The sequence below is a fragment of the Tenrec ecaudatus genome, chromosome 15 (genome assembly GCF_050624435.1).
Source record: "Tenrec ecaudatus isolate mTenEca1 chromosome 15, mTenEca1.hap1, whole genome shotgun sequence".
Taxonomy (NCBI): Eukaryota; Metazoa; Chordata; class Mammalia; order Afrosoricida; family Tenrecidae; genus Tenrec; species Tenrec ecaudatus.
The window spans coordinates 80,011,420-80,027,407 of NC_134544.1; the positions used below are offsets into that span (position 1 = coordinate 80,011,420).

Genomic DNA, 15,988 nt, shown 5'->3' on the forward strand with positions numbered 1-15,988 from the left:
CATTTGAAAACATCCAACACCCATTCCTAATCAAGACACTCAGGAAGATAGGATTGGAAGGTAAGTTCCTCAAGCTCATACAAGCTATTTATGAAAGACCAACGGCCAAGATCATAGTCAATGGAGAAAAGACAAGAACATTCCCACTGAAAAAGGCTACAAGACAAGGATGCTCCTGTCCCCACTTCTATTCATTGTCATTTTGGAGGTTCTGGCTAACAACACAAGACAGCGGAAGGACATCAAAGGGATCCAATTGGGAGAGGAGGAGGTGAAACTATCGCTATGTGCAGAGGACATGATCCTATACATTGAAGACCCCAAAAGATCCACAGCTGGAGTACTTACAGCGATAGAGGAATACGGAAGAATAGCAGGATACAAGATCAATAAACAGAAATCGGTAGGTTTTCTATACACATCGGACAGGGCCATGGAAGAGGCAATTAAGAGGGAAGTGCCCTTCACAGTAGCTAAGAACAAACTGAAATACCTAGGAATATATTTAACAAAAAATACTAAGGAACTATATAAGCATAATTATATAACCCTATTACAGGAAACCAAAAGCAACCTCCACAAATGGATGACCCTCCCCTGCTCATGGATAGGTAGGCTTAACATAGTAAAGATGACAGTTCTTCCTAAAGCACTTTACAAGTTCAATGCTATACCAATTCAAATACCATCAACCTTCTTCAAAGAATCAGAAAAACTGACCACCAACTTCATATGGAGAAGGAAGAAACCCAGAATTAGTAGAGAACTCCTCAAGAAGAAGGACACAATTGGAGGACTCGCCCTACCTGATTTTAATGCCTATGACACAGCTACAGTGGTCAAAACAGCGTTGTACTGGCACAACGATAGACACTCAGACCAGTGGAAAAGAATAGAAAGCCCAGGAGTAAAATCAGAAGCATATAGACAACTGATTTTCGACAAGGGTCCCAAAAACATCAAGTGGGAAGCAGATACCCTCTTTAATAAGTGGTGTGGAAACAATGGATATCCACATGTAGAAAGATGAAACAAGATGTTTACCTCACCCCATGCACAAGAATACGCTCAAGGTGGATCACAGACCTAGAAGTTAAATCCCAAACCATCAGGACCATTAAGGAGGGAATCAGGACTAATCTCAGAGAACTGGTCCAGGGAGCTCTTGGCTTACTGCAACAGGGAAGGGTACACACACAGGTGAACTGGAAATCGACAAATGGGATCTAATTTGAATAAAGCACCTGTGCACCTCGAAAGACTTCACCAAGAGGGTGACAAGACAACCCACAGACTGGGAGAAGATTTTTAGTAATGACACATCAGACAAAGGACTCATTACCAAAATCTACAACACCATCATGACCTGCAAAAAAGAGGAAAACAGTTAACCCTCTAAGGAAGTGGGCAAAAGAACTGAAAATAACTTTCACTAGAGGAGACTCATGTGGCCAATAAGCATATGAGAAAGTGCTCGAAGTTCCTAGCCATAAGAGAAATGCAAATCAAAACAACCGTGAGATACCACCTAACACCCCTGAGGCTAGCCCAGATCAGCAAATCAGAGAGCAACAACTGTTAGAGGGGCTGTGGTGAAATAGGAACCCTCCTCCACTGCTGGTGGTCGTGTAGATTTGTACAGCCACTGTGGAAAGCAATCTGGCAATACTTAAAGAAAATGGAAATTGATCTACCTTATGACCCAGCAATCCCTCTACTGGGCGTATACACGGTGGAAGCAGCAAATAAAATATGACCAGTCATATGCGCTGCAATGCTAATTGTGGCACAATTCACAATCGCAAAGACTTGGAAACAGCCTAAGTTTCCATCAATAGACAAGTGGATTAGTAAACTTTGGCACATACACACAATGGAGTACTATGCAGCACTGAAAAGCATGGATGAGCACATGAAACACGTTATTTCATGGGAAGAGCTGGAAGGAATTATGTTAAGCGAGGTAAGGCCAGACTCAAAGGAACAGGTACAACATGAGTCCCCTGAGGTAAGTGCAATCAGCATGACAGAAATAGAAGAATAAACATCCATCTCACAATAAATGGGGGGAAGCATAGATAGTTGGAGGGAGGGCAGGCCACACTTAGGGAGGTACATGAGAGTCTAGCATAAAGAAGGAAGAGTGGGGCAGGGGGAGGGAAAACCAGGATGGGGAGAATCTGAGTGGATGGTATGGGGAGGAACAGGGCACTAACCCACCCGGGGAGAGTATTGGTTGTGTCCCCACAGAACTGGAACATGCATGTGGACCCCACCATGACACACCAAACAAGGAGGGCAATGTAAAATATGGAGGACTACACAAAGAGGCTGGACCATACGCTGGCCCAATCCAGAATTGGCCCGACCCCCACATTCGAAGGGAGTACCACAGAAAATGAAAATAGATGATCTGGTGTGGGAAAGGAACTGACGCACCACAACACATCCAGAATGAAGCTGAAACAAAGGAAGGAGAAAGGATATAGTGGAGTACACCTGGGCCCACCAAGCCCACAGATTGATAGCCCAGCTCGAAGGGCCCATCGTACAGAGAGGACCATAGAGCTGGCCACACTGCAAGATGCGAAATCCTGCACCAACACATGGCCCTACATGAGACAGCACTTGAGACACAGTGGGGGATGTGCGACTGAGCTGAACCCACCACACTGAGGAAAACACTGGGGGCGTGCAATGGAGCAGCGGGGGAAGCAGAACAAAGAGATCCCGAGGGAGTATAAAGGATGGACTTTGGGGCCAGAACGTGGCACCACACAAGTTTTATCTGGAAAACACTCCTAAAGGCCAACAAACAGACCTTGAACTACTAGCATTTTTTTTCTTTTTTCGCTATCTTTTTGTTTTGCCTTTTTTTTTACCTTGTAAATTTTGTATGTTAGTGGCTTTTCTGCTTATCAGCGTGTTGGTGTTGCTGCTGTTGAAGCCATGTTCATATGTGCAACTTGGGCGCTGTAAAAGTCATCTGCATTTGTATGCACATATTACTATATCAGCAGGTGCACCTAGAGAAGAAAGGCTGGACAAACAATGAGAGTAGAATATAACAGGACCAACGGTCCTGGAAGGACATGAGAGCGTGGGAGGTAGGGGAAGGGAGGAGGTGTTAGCCAACACAGGGACAAGGGAATGGTTCAAAACCAGAGGAGGGAGGGGATGGGAGGACTGGTAAGGAGTGACCAAGGGCAAGGTAACTGAGAGGAATTACTGAAACCAGAATGAAGGCTGAACATGGTAGTGGGACGGGCAGAAAGCTAAGGATATAGAGGAAAGGAATAGGAGGCAAAGTGCATCCAGAGAAGCCTAAATACAGAAATGTACATATGTAAATATATTTATGATTACGGGGGAAATAGACATGTGCATATATTTATAGGTTCAGTAGTAGGGTAGCAGATGGACATTGGGTCTCCTCACGCACACTCCCTCAATACAATAGCACCTCGCCCAGCTAAATGGTCATTGCATGATACCCACCTTCCCGACATGATCACTGAAAACAGACGTGTGTGTAAGCAAACGTGGTGAAGAAAGCTGATGGTGCCCGGCTATCAAAAAGATATAGAGTCTGGGGGTTTAAAGGCTTGAAGTCAAACAAGCAGCCATCTAGCTCAGAAACAACAAAGCCCACAGAGAAAAAGCACATGGCCTAAGCGAATACAAGGTATTGATTGGACCAGGTAGCAGACACCAAGGAACAAAAACAATCATTGTGTGATCACCTTCCTCACATAAACACTGAATACGAAGATGTGCATAAGTAAGTGTGGTGAAGAAGGCTGATGGTGCCCGGCTACTGAGAGATATAGCGTCTGGGGACTTACAGGCTTGAAAGCAAACAAGCGGCTATCTAGCCCAGAAGCAACAAAGCCCACATGGAAGCAGCACACCAACATGGGTGATCGTGAAGGGCAGAAGAGACCAGGTCTCAAACAACAAAGGCGGGGGATGGGGGGAATCACGTCACCGTGAATGAGGGGGAGTGCGTGATGGGGACCCAATGCCCATCTGTAGACAGCTGAACATCCCTTGCAGATGGGTAGTGGGGAGGAGATTAGTTACTCAGTGTTCAGTGTAGCAACAATGAAACTCAAAACCTTCCTCTAGTTCTTGAATGCTTCCTCCCCTCCCAATTACCATGACCCCAATTCTACCTTGCAGACCTAGTTATACCAGATGATGTACAGCGGTGCAGTAGAGATCTGGAAATAGAGGGAATCTAGGACGGATGAACCCCTCAACACCAGCGGTGGTAGTGGCAACACTGGGAGGGAAGCGGTTGTACAAAGGGAGAACCGATCTTGGAGATCTATGTGTAACTTCCCTCTCTGGGAGATGGGCAATGGGAAGGTGGGTGAGGGGAGATGCCGGGCAGTGTAAGATAAGATAAAATAATTATTTATAAAATATAAAGGGAGCTGGGGGAAGGGGGGAGCGGGGAGGGAGAGGGAGAAGGAGAGAGAGGGGGAAAAAAAGGAAACGGAGCTGATTCCAGGAACCCAAGTGGAAGGCGAATTTTGAGAATGACGAGGGCAATGAATGTATAAGGGTGCTTTGCTCAATTGATGTATGTATGGATTGTGATAAGAGTTATATGAGCCCCAATAAAAAGATTTATTAATTTAAAAAAATACTAAACTTGATTATAACATCCTAGTTACCATAATAAAACACACTACACCATTCAGATTATAACATCCAAGGGAACAATATTGAATTAGAACTAAGGATATAATGAAGATTAATCAAAACTAATTGATTTGTCCAGAACCTGGGAACATGGGAGTGCATTCTAAAGTGAACCACCAGCAGACACTTTCCCATAAAGAGAGGGAAAATGGGTGGGTCAACTCGGTCAATTTTCTGAGAAGGGAGGGAGGAACAGGCAAATTTCTTAGCAGCTTACAAAAATGGAGTTTCTTTTGCTAGTCTGCCTCACAAGCCTCAGCAGAAGGTAAATGTTTAGAAAATAATGGTGCAACATATGTACAAATATTCTTGCTAAAATTGATGTATGGATTGTTATAAGGAATTTAAGAGCCCCCAATAACATTTTTAATAAAAAAATATTGTTGAGGGCAAAAAACCCCATCTAGCTTCTCTGATTATTTTTTCAGAATATAGATAAATAACTATAGGGAGAGGTCACATAACATTCCTGATTTTAAAACATGCAGTATTCCCTTGTTCTGTTTCCAAAAGAGCTTCTTCATATATGTACAGGGTCTACAGAAGCACCATGAAGTGTTCTGGAATTCCCATTCTTCTCAAGGCTACCCAAAGTAAATTAAAATCAACACAGTCAAATGTCTTTACAGTCTGGGGTCCTCTGCTTTCAGCCAAGATCCATCTCACCTCAGTAGTGGTGAGCCCTTGTTCTACATCCTCTTCTAAATGCAGCATAAAGCTCCAGCAGCTCTCTGTCAATGTCCTGCTGCATTCATTGCATGATTTACAGCAAAATTTTACTTCAATGTGACATCAATGTTATCGTTTTACAAGGTGAGCATTCTGTCTGGCCACGTTTCTTTGGAGTGGGTACAAGAATGGATCTCTTCCAGTCAGTTGGCCAATGAACTGTCCTGCACATTTCCTGGCATAGACGAGTGAGTGTTCCATGTTGGAGCCACTGTGTCAATATCTCATGTCAAGGGCCTTGCTCTTTCCAGGGTCCTTCTCCAAGGACAGGTCTTTTCTTAAAATAGATTGAAAGTATGTAAGAGGAAGTGTCACCATCCACACCTTTAAGAAGAACGATGGTCACACTCCTTTCAAAACGGATATCTTTGTCCTTTTGGCACACTTTTCTTGATTTAAAACCATGCAATATTGAGTTGTTCTGTTCCCACATCTGCTTCTTAATCGATGTAAAGGTTGTAGATAAGCACAATGTAGTGTTCTGGAATGCCCATTCTTCTCAAGGATACCCACAGTTTGTAGTGATGCACACAATTCCTGCGTTGTAGGAAGCTGGAATTTATTGTGCTGAGACTTCCCATTGATGTGGATATCCTCAAAATGGTGCAGCCAGATTATATCCAAAAATAGGTGGTGGATTACAGCTGGAATCTCCTCAATCTGAACTGCTTTGCTCCCTATTTGGGTCAGATGATTCATCTGAGAAGTCTCAGACTCTCTGCAAACACCCTGGACTTGACACATTCCTAGGGACCAGGAGGTGGAATGCCAGGACCCTAAATCTTAATAGAGACAAGGACCTTGCCTCAGGGTCAACTGTAGTTAAAGCCATCCCTTATAACCAGTCACCTACATTTATCTTTCTATCGACACAAACTGGGAGAGAATAAATTTCTGTTTGTGAAAGCCTTACATAAGTTGAATTACTTTCTTATTATAATGAGCTTATGTAACATATTCTGGTGTCTTTGGGGGGGAGAATTGAGTGTATTCTATTGGATTCTGAAATATATGTGTTTACTTGCTCTACTTAGTATAAGCAGAGCAAACAGATTTGCGTGTACTCTTCACTATCTCTTTCACACCTCATTATCTGTTCAGGGCCTTCAGGACATGTCTTAATATTTTCGTTGTGTGCAGTGGTTCATTGCCTGTATTGACTTGACTTCTTGGGATCATAATTCTCAGTAGTGTGGCAGTTATTTAGTAGTGTCAGCTTTGGATCTCTGGTCAAGTAGTAGGCGGTCTTGGTCTATTAATCAAGAGTTGGAGGCTTCATATGCACCAGGTCTCCAATTGAGAAAGATGAGAATTCTGCTCCCATAACGACTTTTTACAGTGTTTACCAAAGTACCTGATACTGCTCCTTGAGGGAAATGGAATGGTTCTGTGGTAGAAAGCAGATAACTGTACTTTATTCTATGGGAGAAAGATGTGGCTTTCTACTCCTATAGCTACAGTCTGAGAAACCACAGGGTAAATTCTGCCCTTTACTACATAGTCGCTATTAATCTGCTCATACTCAAGGGAAGTGAGAGTTATTTTCATTTTATTCTGAATTATGTGCTATAATACAAACGTTTTCAATTGGCAGCTAGGTGGTCGGTGATTTTCTTTTTTCCTGAGAAGAGGGTATGCAATTGGACCAATTATTTTGGGAGCCTGTGATTGGTAGCATTTGGAAACTAGGGAGCAGTTCTAATTTGTCCATAGGTCGGCTATGAGGGGCAATGGACAAATGGCACTGGATTTGGTTTATTTGGTTTTTATGATAAAATGTGGCACTGCAGAATGGATCAGGTATAATGGAATCATGTAAGAAAGCATTCCATGGTACAAGGATTCAGAGTGTGGCAGTAAATCCTTTATTTCTTCATAATCTTTCTGAGATAAAGAAAGGTAAGGGGATTTTCCTGAGGCGTGACTCCACAACCTTTCCTCTCTGAAAGCATTATAGAGAATTGAGAAGGCAGGACATGACTACAGCAAGAAAGGAGAGCTGTATCAGAGTTCTTCTGTGCACCAGAAGACCCTACCCAGTGAACCTCTTAAACCCAAAGTAACGCTGAAGCCAACATACAGATTGCTGTCTAAGGCAGGTCAGGCCCACAGATGTTGTCAGCAGACAAGGACCTTGCCTCAGAGTTAACGGAGATGACGGCTTTATCCTATGGCTGATGCCCTTAATTTGAATTCTATGCACCTAATCTGTAAAAAAATGAGTGTTGGATGGAAAAACCCACAATTAAGGATGCTTCCTTAAACACATTTAAGAATTACAAAAAGGTGCTGGACTTTTCTCTAGATGGCAATCCTTGAAACACATTCAGTGGGACGAATGACTGTTCCTGTACTATAGAGAAATGAAGCTCTGGAAACATAGTTGATTAGGTCTTGACTACTAACCATAAGATCAGTGGTTTGAATTTACCAACCCATCACTGGGGAGAGATACGAGGCCATCTATTCCTGAAATGAGTTACAGTATCATAAACCCAATGTTATCTCAGGTGGTGTAGTGGTTAAGAGTTGGCCTGTGATCCCCAAGGTCTGCACTTTCAAACAGCCAATTGTTCCGGGGGCAAAAGACAGGGCTTTCTACACTTGCAAAAATTACAGACTCAGAAATGGACAGGGCCGTTTTACTCTCTCCTGTAGGGCTGTTTTACTCTCTCCTGGATGGCAGTGAGTCTCAGTGTTTGCGAAACCGAAAGGGGCTAGCTAAGAAGCAACAAAGCCCACATGGAAGAAGCATGCCAGCCTGTGCGATCATGAGGTGTCGAATGGATCAGGTATATGGCATCAGAAGAAGAAAGAAAATCTTACCATTGTGAATGAAGGGGGAAGTACAGAGTAGAGACCCAAATCCCATTTGTCGGCCACTGGATATGCCCTTGCAGAGGGGTCTAGGGGAGGAGATGAGTCAGTCAGGGTGCCATGTAGCACTGATGAAGAATACAGCATTCCTCCAGTTCCTGAATGCTTTCTTCCCCCCTCAACTATCATGATCCGAACCCTGCCTTGCAAGACTGGATAGAGCAGAGGATGTACACAAGTGTAGATAGGACCTGGAGGCACAGGGAATGCAGGGAGGATGATCCCTTCAGGACCAGGGGTGTGAAGGGCGATACTGGGAGGGTAGAGGGTGAGTGGTTTGGAAAGAGGGAACCGATTACCAGGATCTACGTGTGGCCTCCTCCCTGGGGGATGGACAACAGAAAAGGGGGTGAAGGGAGATGCCGGACAGGGCAAGATATGACAAAATAATAATTTATAAATTATCCAGGGCTCATGAAGGAGGGAGGAGTGGGGAGGGAGGGGGGAAAAAGAAGATCTGATATAAAAAGGCTTAAGTGGAGAGCAGATGCTTTGAAGATGATGAGGGCAAAGAATGTGCAGATGCGCTTTGCACAATTGATGTATGTGTGGATTGTGATAAGTGTTGTATGAGTCCCTCCTAAAATGTTAAAAAGAAAGAAAGAAACCCAAAGGGGCACTTCTCCTAATTTCTAGAAAGCGGCTCTGAGTAGCACTCGACATGACAGTGAATTGGAACTAAGTGCAGGAGCCAGCTTGATAAATGGTCAAAATGTCAAAGCCATAGGGTGTACATGAGATTAAGTTTCATAAAGCTATTTCTGGAAGGGTATTGCTCCTCCCTCCTTCCCTTTCACAGTTTTTATGTTATTGAAATCACTTGGGTTAAAGGCACAGTGGGTCATGTGTAAGGACTGAGTTTCTGTGTCGACTTGGCTCGGCCATGATGTCAGCCTACATAACAATGTTTGACATAATGCCATCACTTCCATGAAGAGATTTTCTGTCAGCAGTCAGGAGTGGGAGGTAGTATCCTGGTGGGTGTGGTTCCCCCAATATAAATATAAGTGGATTCTCTCTGAAAGCTGTGCAGCTTTTGGCCAGGTCCAGAAACTCACCAGATGTGGATCTCCAGACGTGAGACAGCATCTTGCCATATTTCCTACATAGCTTGGATTCATTGTTTGCACAGCCTGTGAGGAATCAGCCTACCATCTAACCTGCCCATCTGGGATTCATCAGGCCCTCAACCTACTTGAATCAAGAGAAGGCTCCAGAGTGATATCTGAGACTTGCCAGCCTCTACCACTCTGCACTGAAAAGGTAAGTATTGTGACTAGAACTTTTTCCTAAATATTTCTGACAGGTTGGAGGGGTGGGAGAAAAACTTGGCTTTATACTCTGGTAAAAGGTACAGACTCAGAAACTCACAAGAGAAGTTCTACCCTGTCCTATAGGGTCTCTATGAGTCAGCATTGACTCAATGTCTTTCAGTGACTAAGGGTGCTGGAGCCTAGATTGCAGAGGGCTGGGCTCACCCACTTGGCTCTCCCTGAGGTCTGAGCAGATGCAGTTTAACCTTCACAGGTCAGGATTCCTTTAGGAGCAGATTGGTCAGAATGAGCACAGGGACCCACTCAGCATCTTGGAGCTTGCCATCCAGAGTTATGTTGCAACATTTCACTCATTCCCTCTCTGGAGTGGCTGTCCATAGAATTTTCCCACCCTTGTTCACGGCAGCTGTTGTCTGGAGAGAGGAAGACAGTGAAAGTCATGGTGGCGGGCTGGTCCTTCATCTCACTGCCCCTGGTTGTTCCAGTGACAATTTCAGAAGACATCTTTTAAAGCTTGTGATAGTTGTCTTCATATTCGCAGTGTCAAGAGTTTTTAGATAATTTGATATCCGGTTGTTTTTAACTTACGGTGTCACATGTTTGTCAAAGGAGAACCGTGCCTCATAGTGTCTTCAAAGTTTTGTTTTTGTTTTTGTTTTGTTTTTTTTCAAAATATGTCACCAGGCCTCTCTGAAAGTACTTTTGAGGAGAAACCAAACCAAATCATCTTCTAAGTTAGCTTCTAAACATTCTAACTGTTTGCATTATTAGGGGTTTCAAATTTAAAGAAGTGAACTATGATTTTCACATTTATTCAACAAAAAATGACATACGTATTTTGGAGAGTTTAAAGAATTTTTTTCTAATTAAATTCTTCCTTTTAAGATTTTTGGGTTTGCAATTAAATCTGTATTGTTCCATTTTCTAGTGAAATTCTCTAAGGCTTTAGGAAAAAGACATTGCATTTAGTTTGTTTTTGCTGATGTTTCTCAGATGATTACTAGGTGTGGCATAAGAGTGGATCAATGACAAGGTGGGTGGAGATAACACAGGCCTAATAAAAGACTGATAGGATTTTCACATTGGAATCTGGGTGGGTCTAATCCAATGAAAATTGTCCTGGGAGATTTTCATTCCTGTGGTGAGAATATTTCTTTTAGATGCATAATTCATAAATTACATTTTATTTATGGATCCTAAAATACGTGTCTTTGACTGGATATTTTAGGCTGTTATTGGTGTTCTGGGCTATGGAATTGTTCCTGATTCATACTTACCCTCAAGTCTTACTCATAGTTAGCCTATGTCAAGATGGAATCAATTCTGCCCAAAACATGGCCATCCTTACAATTGTTATGCTGGAGCTGATTGCTGCAGTTACCATGTCATTTCATCTCAACGAACATCTTCCTATATTTTCTCTGAACCTTTTATTCAACAAGCCTGCAATTTTCCAAGGACTGAAATGTTAATCTAGTAGAGGTCAATGCCAGTTCCTTGATATTTTTTCCTTCAAATCATAAAATATTGAAACAATATAAATTCGTATCAGAATTCAGATTTTTTGTTTGTTTTCTTTAAGAAAAGCTTTCTGTTTGAGTTCCATGAAATACACTTTGTCTCTGATTGCGAGTCATAATTTGATTTTAATTTGACTCTCTCTAATGTTCACCTACTGAGGATAAATGCATCTAATGATGCAGATTATTTGTGACATAGACATGTTTGGTTTTCTGTTTCAATTTGATGCTTCTCATGCACATGGAATCAGGAGAGGCAATGATTTTAAGCTCTTAGATGCAAAATACTAGTCATTGGTTCAAGCTCATCAACTGTTTCTTGGAGAAACAGGAGAAAGGGGTGCCTATTTGAAAATGATTAGGGCAAAGAATGTACAGATGTGCTCTTTATACAATTGATGTATGTATATGTATGGATTGTGATAAGAGTTGTATGAGCCCCTAATAAAATGTTTTTTTTTTAAAAAGAGAGAAAGAAAGGGATGCCTAGAGAGAAATGGCACAGTCAGACTCCATAAAGGTTACAGCCTTAAAGCTAATGCTCTGGTGCAGTGCTACTATATTCTATGGGGTGTTTATTCTGTGATAGGGTTACCTTGCTTGTCTTAGTAAAATGAGGTGGGTGTATTTTTCAATGATCTGACGTAAGTTGAGTTTGAACTGCCAGGCTCTGTGTTAGAGACAAAGCGGTGGATCATTGACCTCCATCTCACTCAGGGCTCCTTAAGCTATGCTTTCACTTTTTTAAAGATAATTGTATATCTAGTTTTAATCCTAAAATGTCTCTAAAGATAATATAACTTAGGAATTAGACTAAAATTATTATATAACACATATTTAACAACTTCTAAATTGCTTTGTTTTGCCCAATTTTTTTTGGTACTTTTGAGTGTATAGCCAGGGCATGGGTGGGGTGGTGGGGGCGGGAGTAGGATGAGAAAGCCAGAACTAGATTGGACTGCCCATTATGGTCAATACTGAGTTTCAAATTTGCTGGTCATTATTTCTAAATACTATGTACTTAAGAGGCAATCATCCCAATGGTAACACAATATTTGAGAACTTTCACTACATTCAGGTTTCTGTATAACACATAGGGTTACACAAATATCTTTCATAACTAAAGTTTTCTGTACCTCTACTTGTTTTTCCAAGGTTCACTTTTAGTGTTAATCAGGATAGCTATTGCATGTTTCTCTGAAAGTGCTTGATGAATTATATTTCTGTTGCTTAATATTTAAAGATAATTCATCCAGTTTTAAGATGACTGTTGAAGTCATTTTACATAAATTTTATTTTTCCTATGAAGTTCACTGAAATGTTCACTTTTTCTGCCCTGTATTGGAGCCCTCTTGGAGCCCCATTGGGCTGCCAACCCAGCAGTTCCAAGGACCAGTCGCTCCATGGAGAAAGACAAGGCTTTTAACGCTTGTCAAGAGTTACAGCCTGAGGAAAACACAAGCACATCTCCTCCATGTATTACAGGGTGAAACTGATGTCAGTGAGTTTGTTTGGTTAGTTGTCTTGGTTCATATTTTACATGAAGTGTGATTTTTGATATTAGCATCTTCAGGCTATATTTATTCACCTGATTTTTTACTAGCACTTCTCATAACATTCACTTATGTCAGGGGTGTCAAACTGGTGGCCTTCCGGCTGCCTGTGACTGCTCAGGTAATTTTTTGTGACCCCAAATTCTCTGAAATAAAATGAAAATAGAAAAAATTGTTATAAAGAAAATAGCGCTTAGGGGAGATGGAGGCAATACTGTACACACAATTCCCTCTTTAATCCTTTAACTACAGAAGACCACTATACAGGTGGCCCAAAGTCTTTTCTGGAGGCCTGTGGACGTTTCTAGACACGATCATTTCCGGTAACGTTTTAAAGCGATGTCTGCCACTCTCATTGCATAATAAAAACAGATCCTAACAGTGAAAAGGTTAAAAACAGGACTCTAGGATATGCTGTTATGAGTCATACCTAGCGGCAATGCTAGTTAACATTTTTAGAGGGAAGCCATTACGATTGTGCATCACATTTGTCAGCTGTCCAACATTTTGTGTTTTTTATTACTTTGTTATATTTTCCGGTCACACCATAAGAGGCAAGGGAAAGCTAGTAGAAGGAAAGCGCTGGCAAATTTCCGGTTAAAAGCATAATTATAGTTTTATAAATAAAACAAATGTTTAAATAAAAACAATTATATAGGGTTTTAATTATCCTATCCATATTTCTGAATCCTCACTTCAAAATAAAAATTCAACAAAATTTGTAAATGTGATGTGGCCCACTTTAATCTTGCCTGTTGCACCACATGGCAAGCATTTTAATTGAGTTTGACACCCCTGACTTCTGTTGCATGTTACTGAATTACTGTCTTTAGATTTACTTTTTAAAAATCCCTTGAGACACTCCTTGTTAGTGGAATTAGAAATTTCCCAGGATTGCAACAGAAGCTAAGTATCAACAGATAGAGACACCCTTCCAACTGAATAAACTTCCAAAGCAGCATAATGAGCCAGGAGCAATCTGGGAAAACCCACTCCATGTGCACAAATCCTGTCTCTTTGGGGGAAACAATAGTTGTCCATCATAGTAGAATTCCCTTGGTCAATCAGCATGCCTGGGGAGAGTGCATTTGCTCTCACAGAGCCATCAATACACTGCAAGAGATTTTCAGACAGAAAAAGAAACAAAAGCACAGCATCCAAATACACAGAACATCCATAAGAACCGGGTTTTCTGACTTTATTTTGCAGCCATGAATTCCCAGGACTATCGAAGCCAGAACTCAAGCCTTAAAATCATGACTTTCCGGCCTACCATGGAAGAATTTAAGGATTTCAACAAATACATTGCTTACATGGAATCCCAAGGTGCCCACCGTGCAGGCCTGGCTAAGATAATCCCACCCAAACAGTGGACAGCCAGAGAGAACTATGACGATGTGGATGACATCCTCATAGCCAGTCCTGTGCAGCAGGTAACTACTGGGCAAACAGGTGTCTTTTTGCAATACCATAAAAAGAAGAAATCCATGACCGTGGAGGAGTATCGCCACTTGGCCAACACTGACAGATACCGCACTCCCACACACCGGGATGTTGACGATTTGGAGCGGACCTATTGGAAGAGCCGCATGTACAATTCTCCCATTTATGGGGCTGGAGTATGTGGCTCCTTATTTGGTGAAAACACTGAGCATTGGAACCTCAGACACCTGGGGACGATCCAGGATCTGCTGGAGCAGGAGTGTGGAGTTGTCATCAAAGGCGTCAACACCCCCTACCTGTACTTTGGCCTGTGGCAGACCACCTTCACTTGGCACACGGAGGACATGGACCTGTACAGCATCAACTACCTGCACTTCGGGGAGCCCAAAACGTGGTATGCGGTGCCCCCTGAGCATGGAGCCCGGCTGGAGAGACTGGCCAGGGAGCTTTTCCCTGGCAGTTCCAGTGGCTGCGCGAACTTCCTGCGGCACAAGGTGGCCCTCATCTCACCCAGAGTCCTCAGGGAGAACGGCATTCCTGTTGGTCGGATCACCCAGGGAGCAGGCGAGTTCATGGTCACATTCCCCTATGGATACCACGCTGGCTTCAATCACGGTTTCAACTGTGCGGAATCCATCAACTTTGCCACCCTGCGCTGGGTTAATTACGGTAAAGCTGCTTCTCAGTGCAGCTGTGGGGAAGCCAGGGTCACATTTCCCATGGACGCCTTCGTGCGCATTCTGCAACCCGAGCACTATGAGCTGTGGAAACACGGCAGGGACCGCACCTCCTTGGACCACGTGGAACCCACAGCACTGACCAGCCCGGAGTGGACGGCCTGGAAGGGAGCCAGGACTCGTGCGATGGTCAAGGGGCGTCTGCGGTCCTTTAAGCCACGCAGGGCCAGGCGTCGCTCTCTGACTCTGGCAGCAGACAGTGGGCTTGGGGGCTGTGCACTGGTATGTCCTCGTCCCACAACCCACTCCTGGGCAGACAGCTCTACTGTACAGCCTGAGGACCCTACCTGCATGGGTTGCAGTCCTACAGGATCCAGTGTCTCCCTACTTCCCACCTCAGTTCCATCTGCCCAGTATCTCCAGGCTTCACCAAAGGGTACTCGCACTAGGCGTCCTCGGGACTCCGATGCCCACCAGCAGTCTGTGAAGTCCAGGGCCAAGAGCCACACAGCAAGCACATTTGTACACCTGCCCACACAGGCATTGCATGAGAATCAACAATCAACAGATGACTCTGGCCCTCGGAGATTTGAGATCCAGCATGCTGTTAAAGCTTCTGGGTGCTGCTGTGACCCCGATCTTCAGCCCTTGGGACCCCCACTGAATCCTAATTCTCTGATGCACCCTGACCCCTGCCTGAAGTCACTGGACAACATCTCAGTGAATCTCCCGGACATGCTTGTGCTGAGTCCTCCTAATGAGTCTTTGACTTCTAAAACATTCTCCAGCTATGCCTCTGTGCACAGTATGGCACCTCTGGACCTCCTCGGTGCTATTGCTATGGAGCCCCTTAAACTTCTATAATCCTGCCCTCAGATGAGGTTCTGCAAATCTACTTACATAGATCCTTGGAGACAGACTCGATGGAACTTCACTTCCTAAATCCTGAAAGGTTGTCACCAGCAAAGATCTTCTTGTTGTGAGTTTAGCTAAACTGCAGTTTTTGTCAAATGTGATTGTCCCTTGGACTATCTCTCACCTTCAGGAAACAAAGACACACCCAGCCAATCTTCAACATGGGAATTGTAATCTGTGGTATTTAATTGTAATTGTAATTGTAATCTGTGGTGGTCCTTGACCTCTCAGTGCCATGTTGATAGGTTGCCTAATACTTGCTCAGACTATGGACTCCACTAAAATGTGTT

The 15,988-nt window shown here is 43.2% G+C and overlaps 1 protein-coding gene across 1 annotated transcript; it reads left to right on the plus strand.

Annotated features, from left to right (window-relative positions):
* Positions 1 to 13,874: 13,874 nt before the first annotated feature.
* On the plus strand, positions 13,875 to 15,647 carry LOC142427538 (lysine-specific demethylase 4D-like). The gene has a single exon (XM_075532766.1). The coding sequence runs from the start codon at positions 13,875 to 13,877 to the stop codon at positions 15,645 to 15,647; it is 1,773 nt and encodes a 590-aa protein (XP_075388881.1).
* The last annotated feature ends 341 nt before the right edge of the window (positions 15,648 to 15,988 follow it).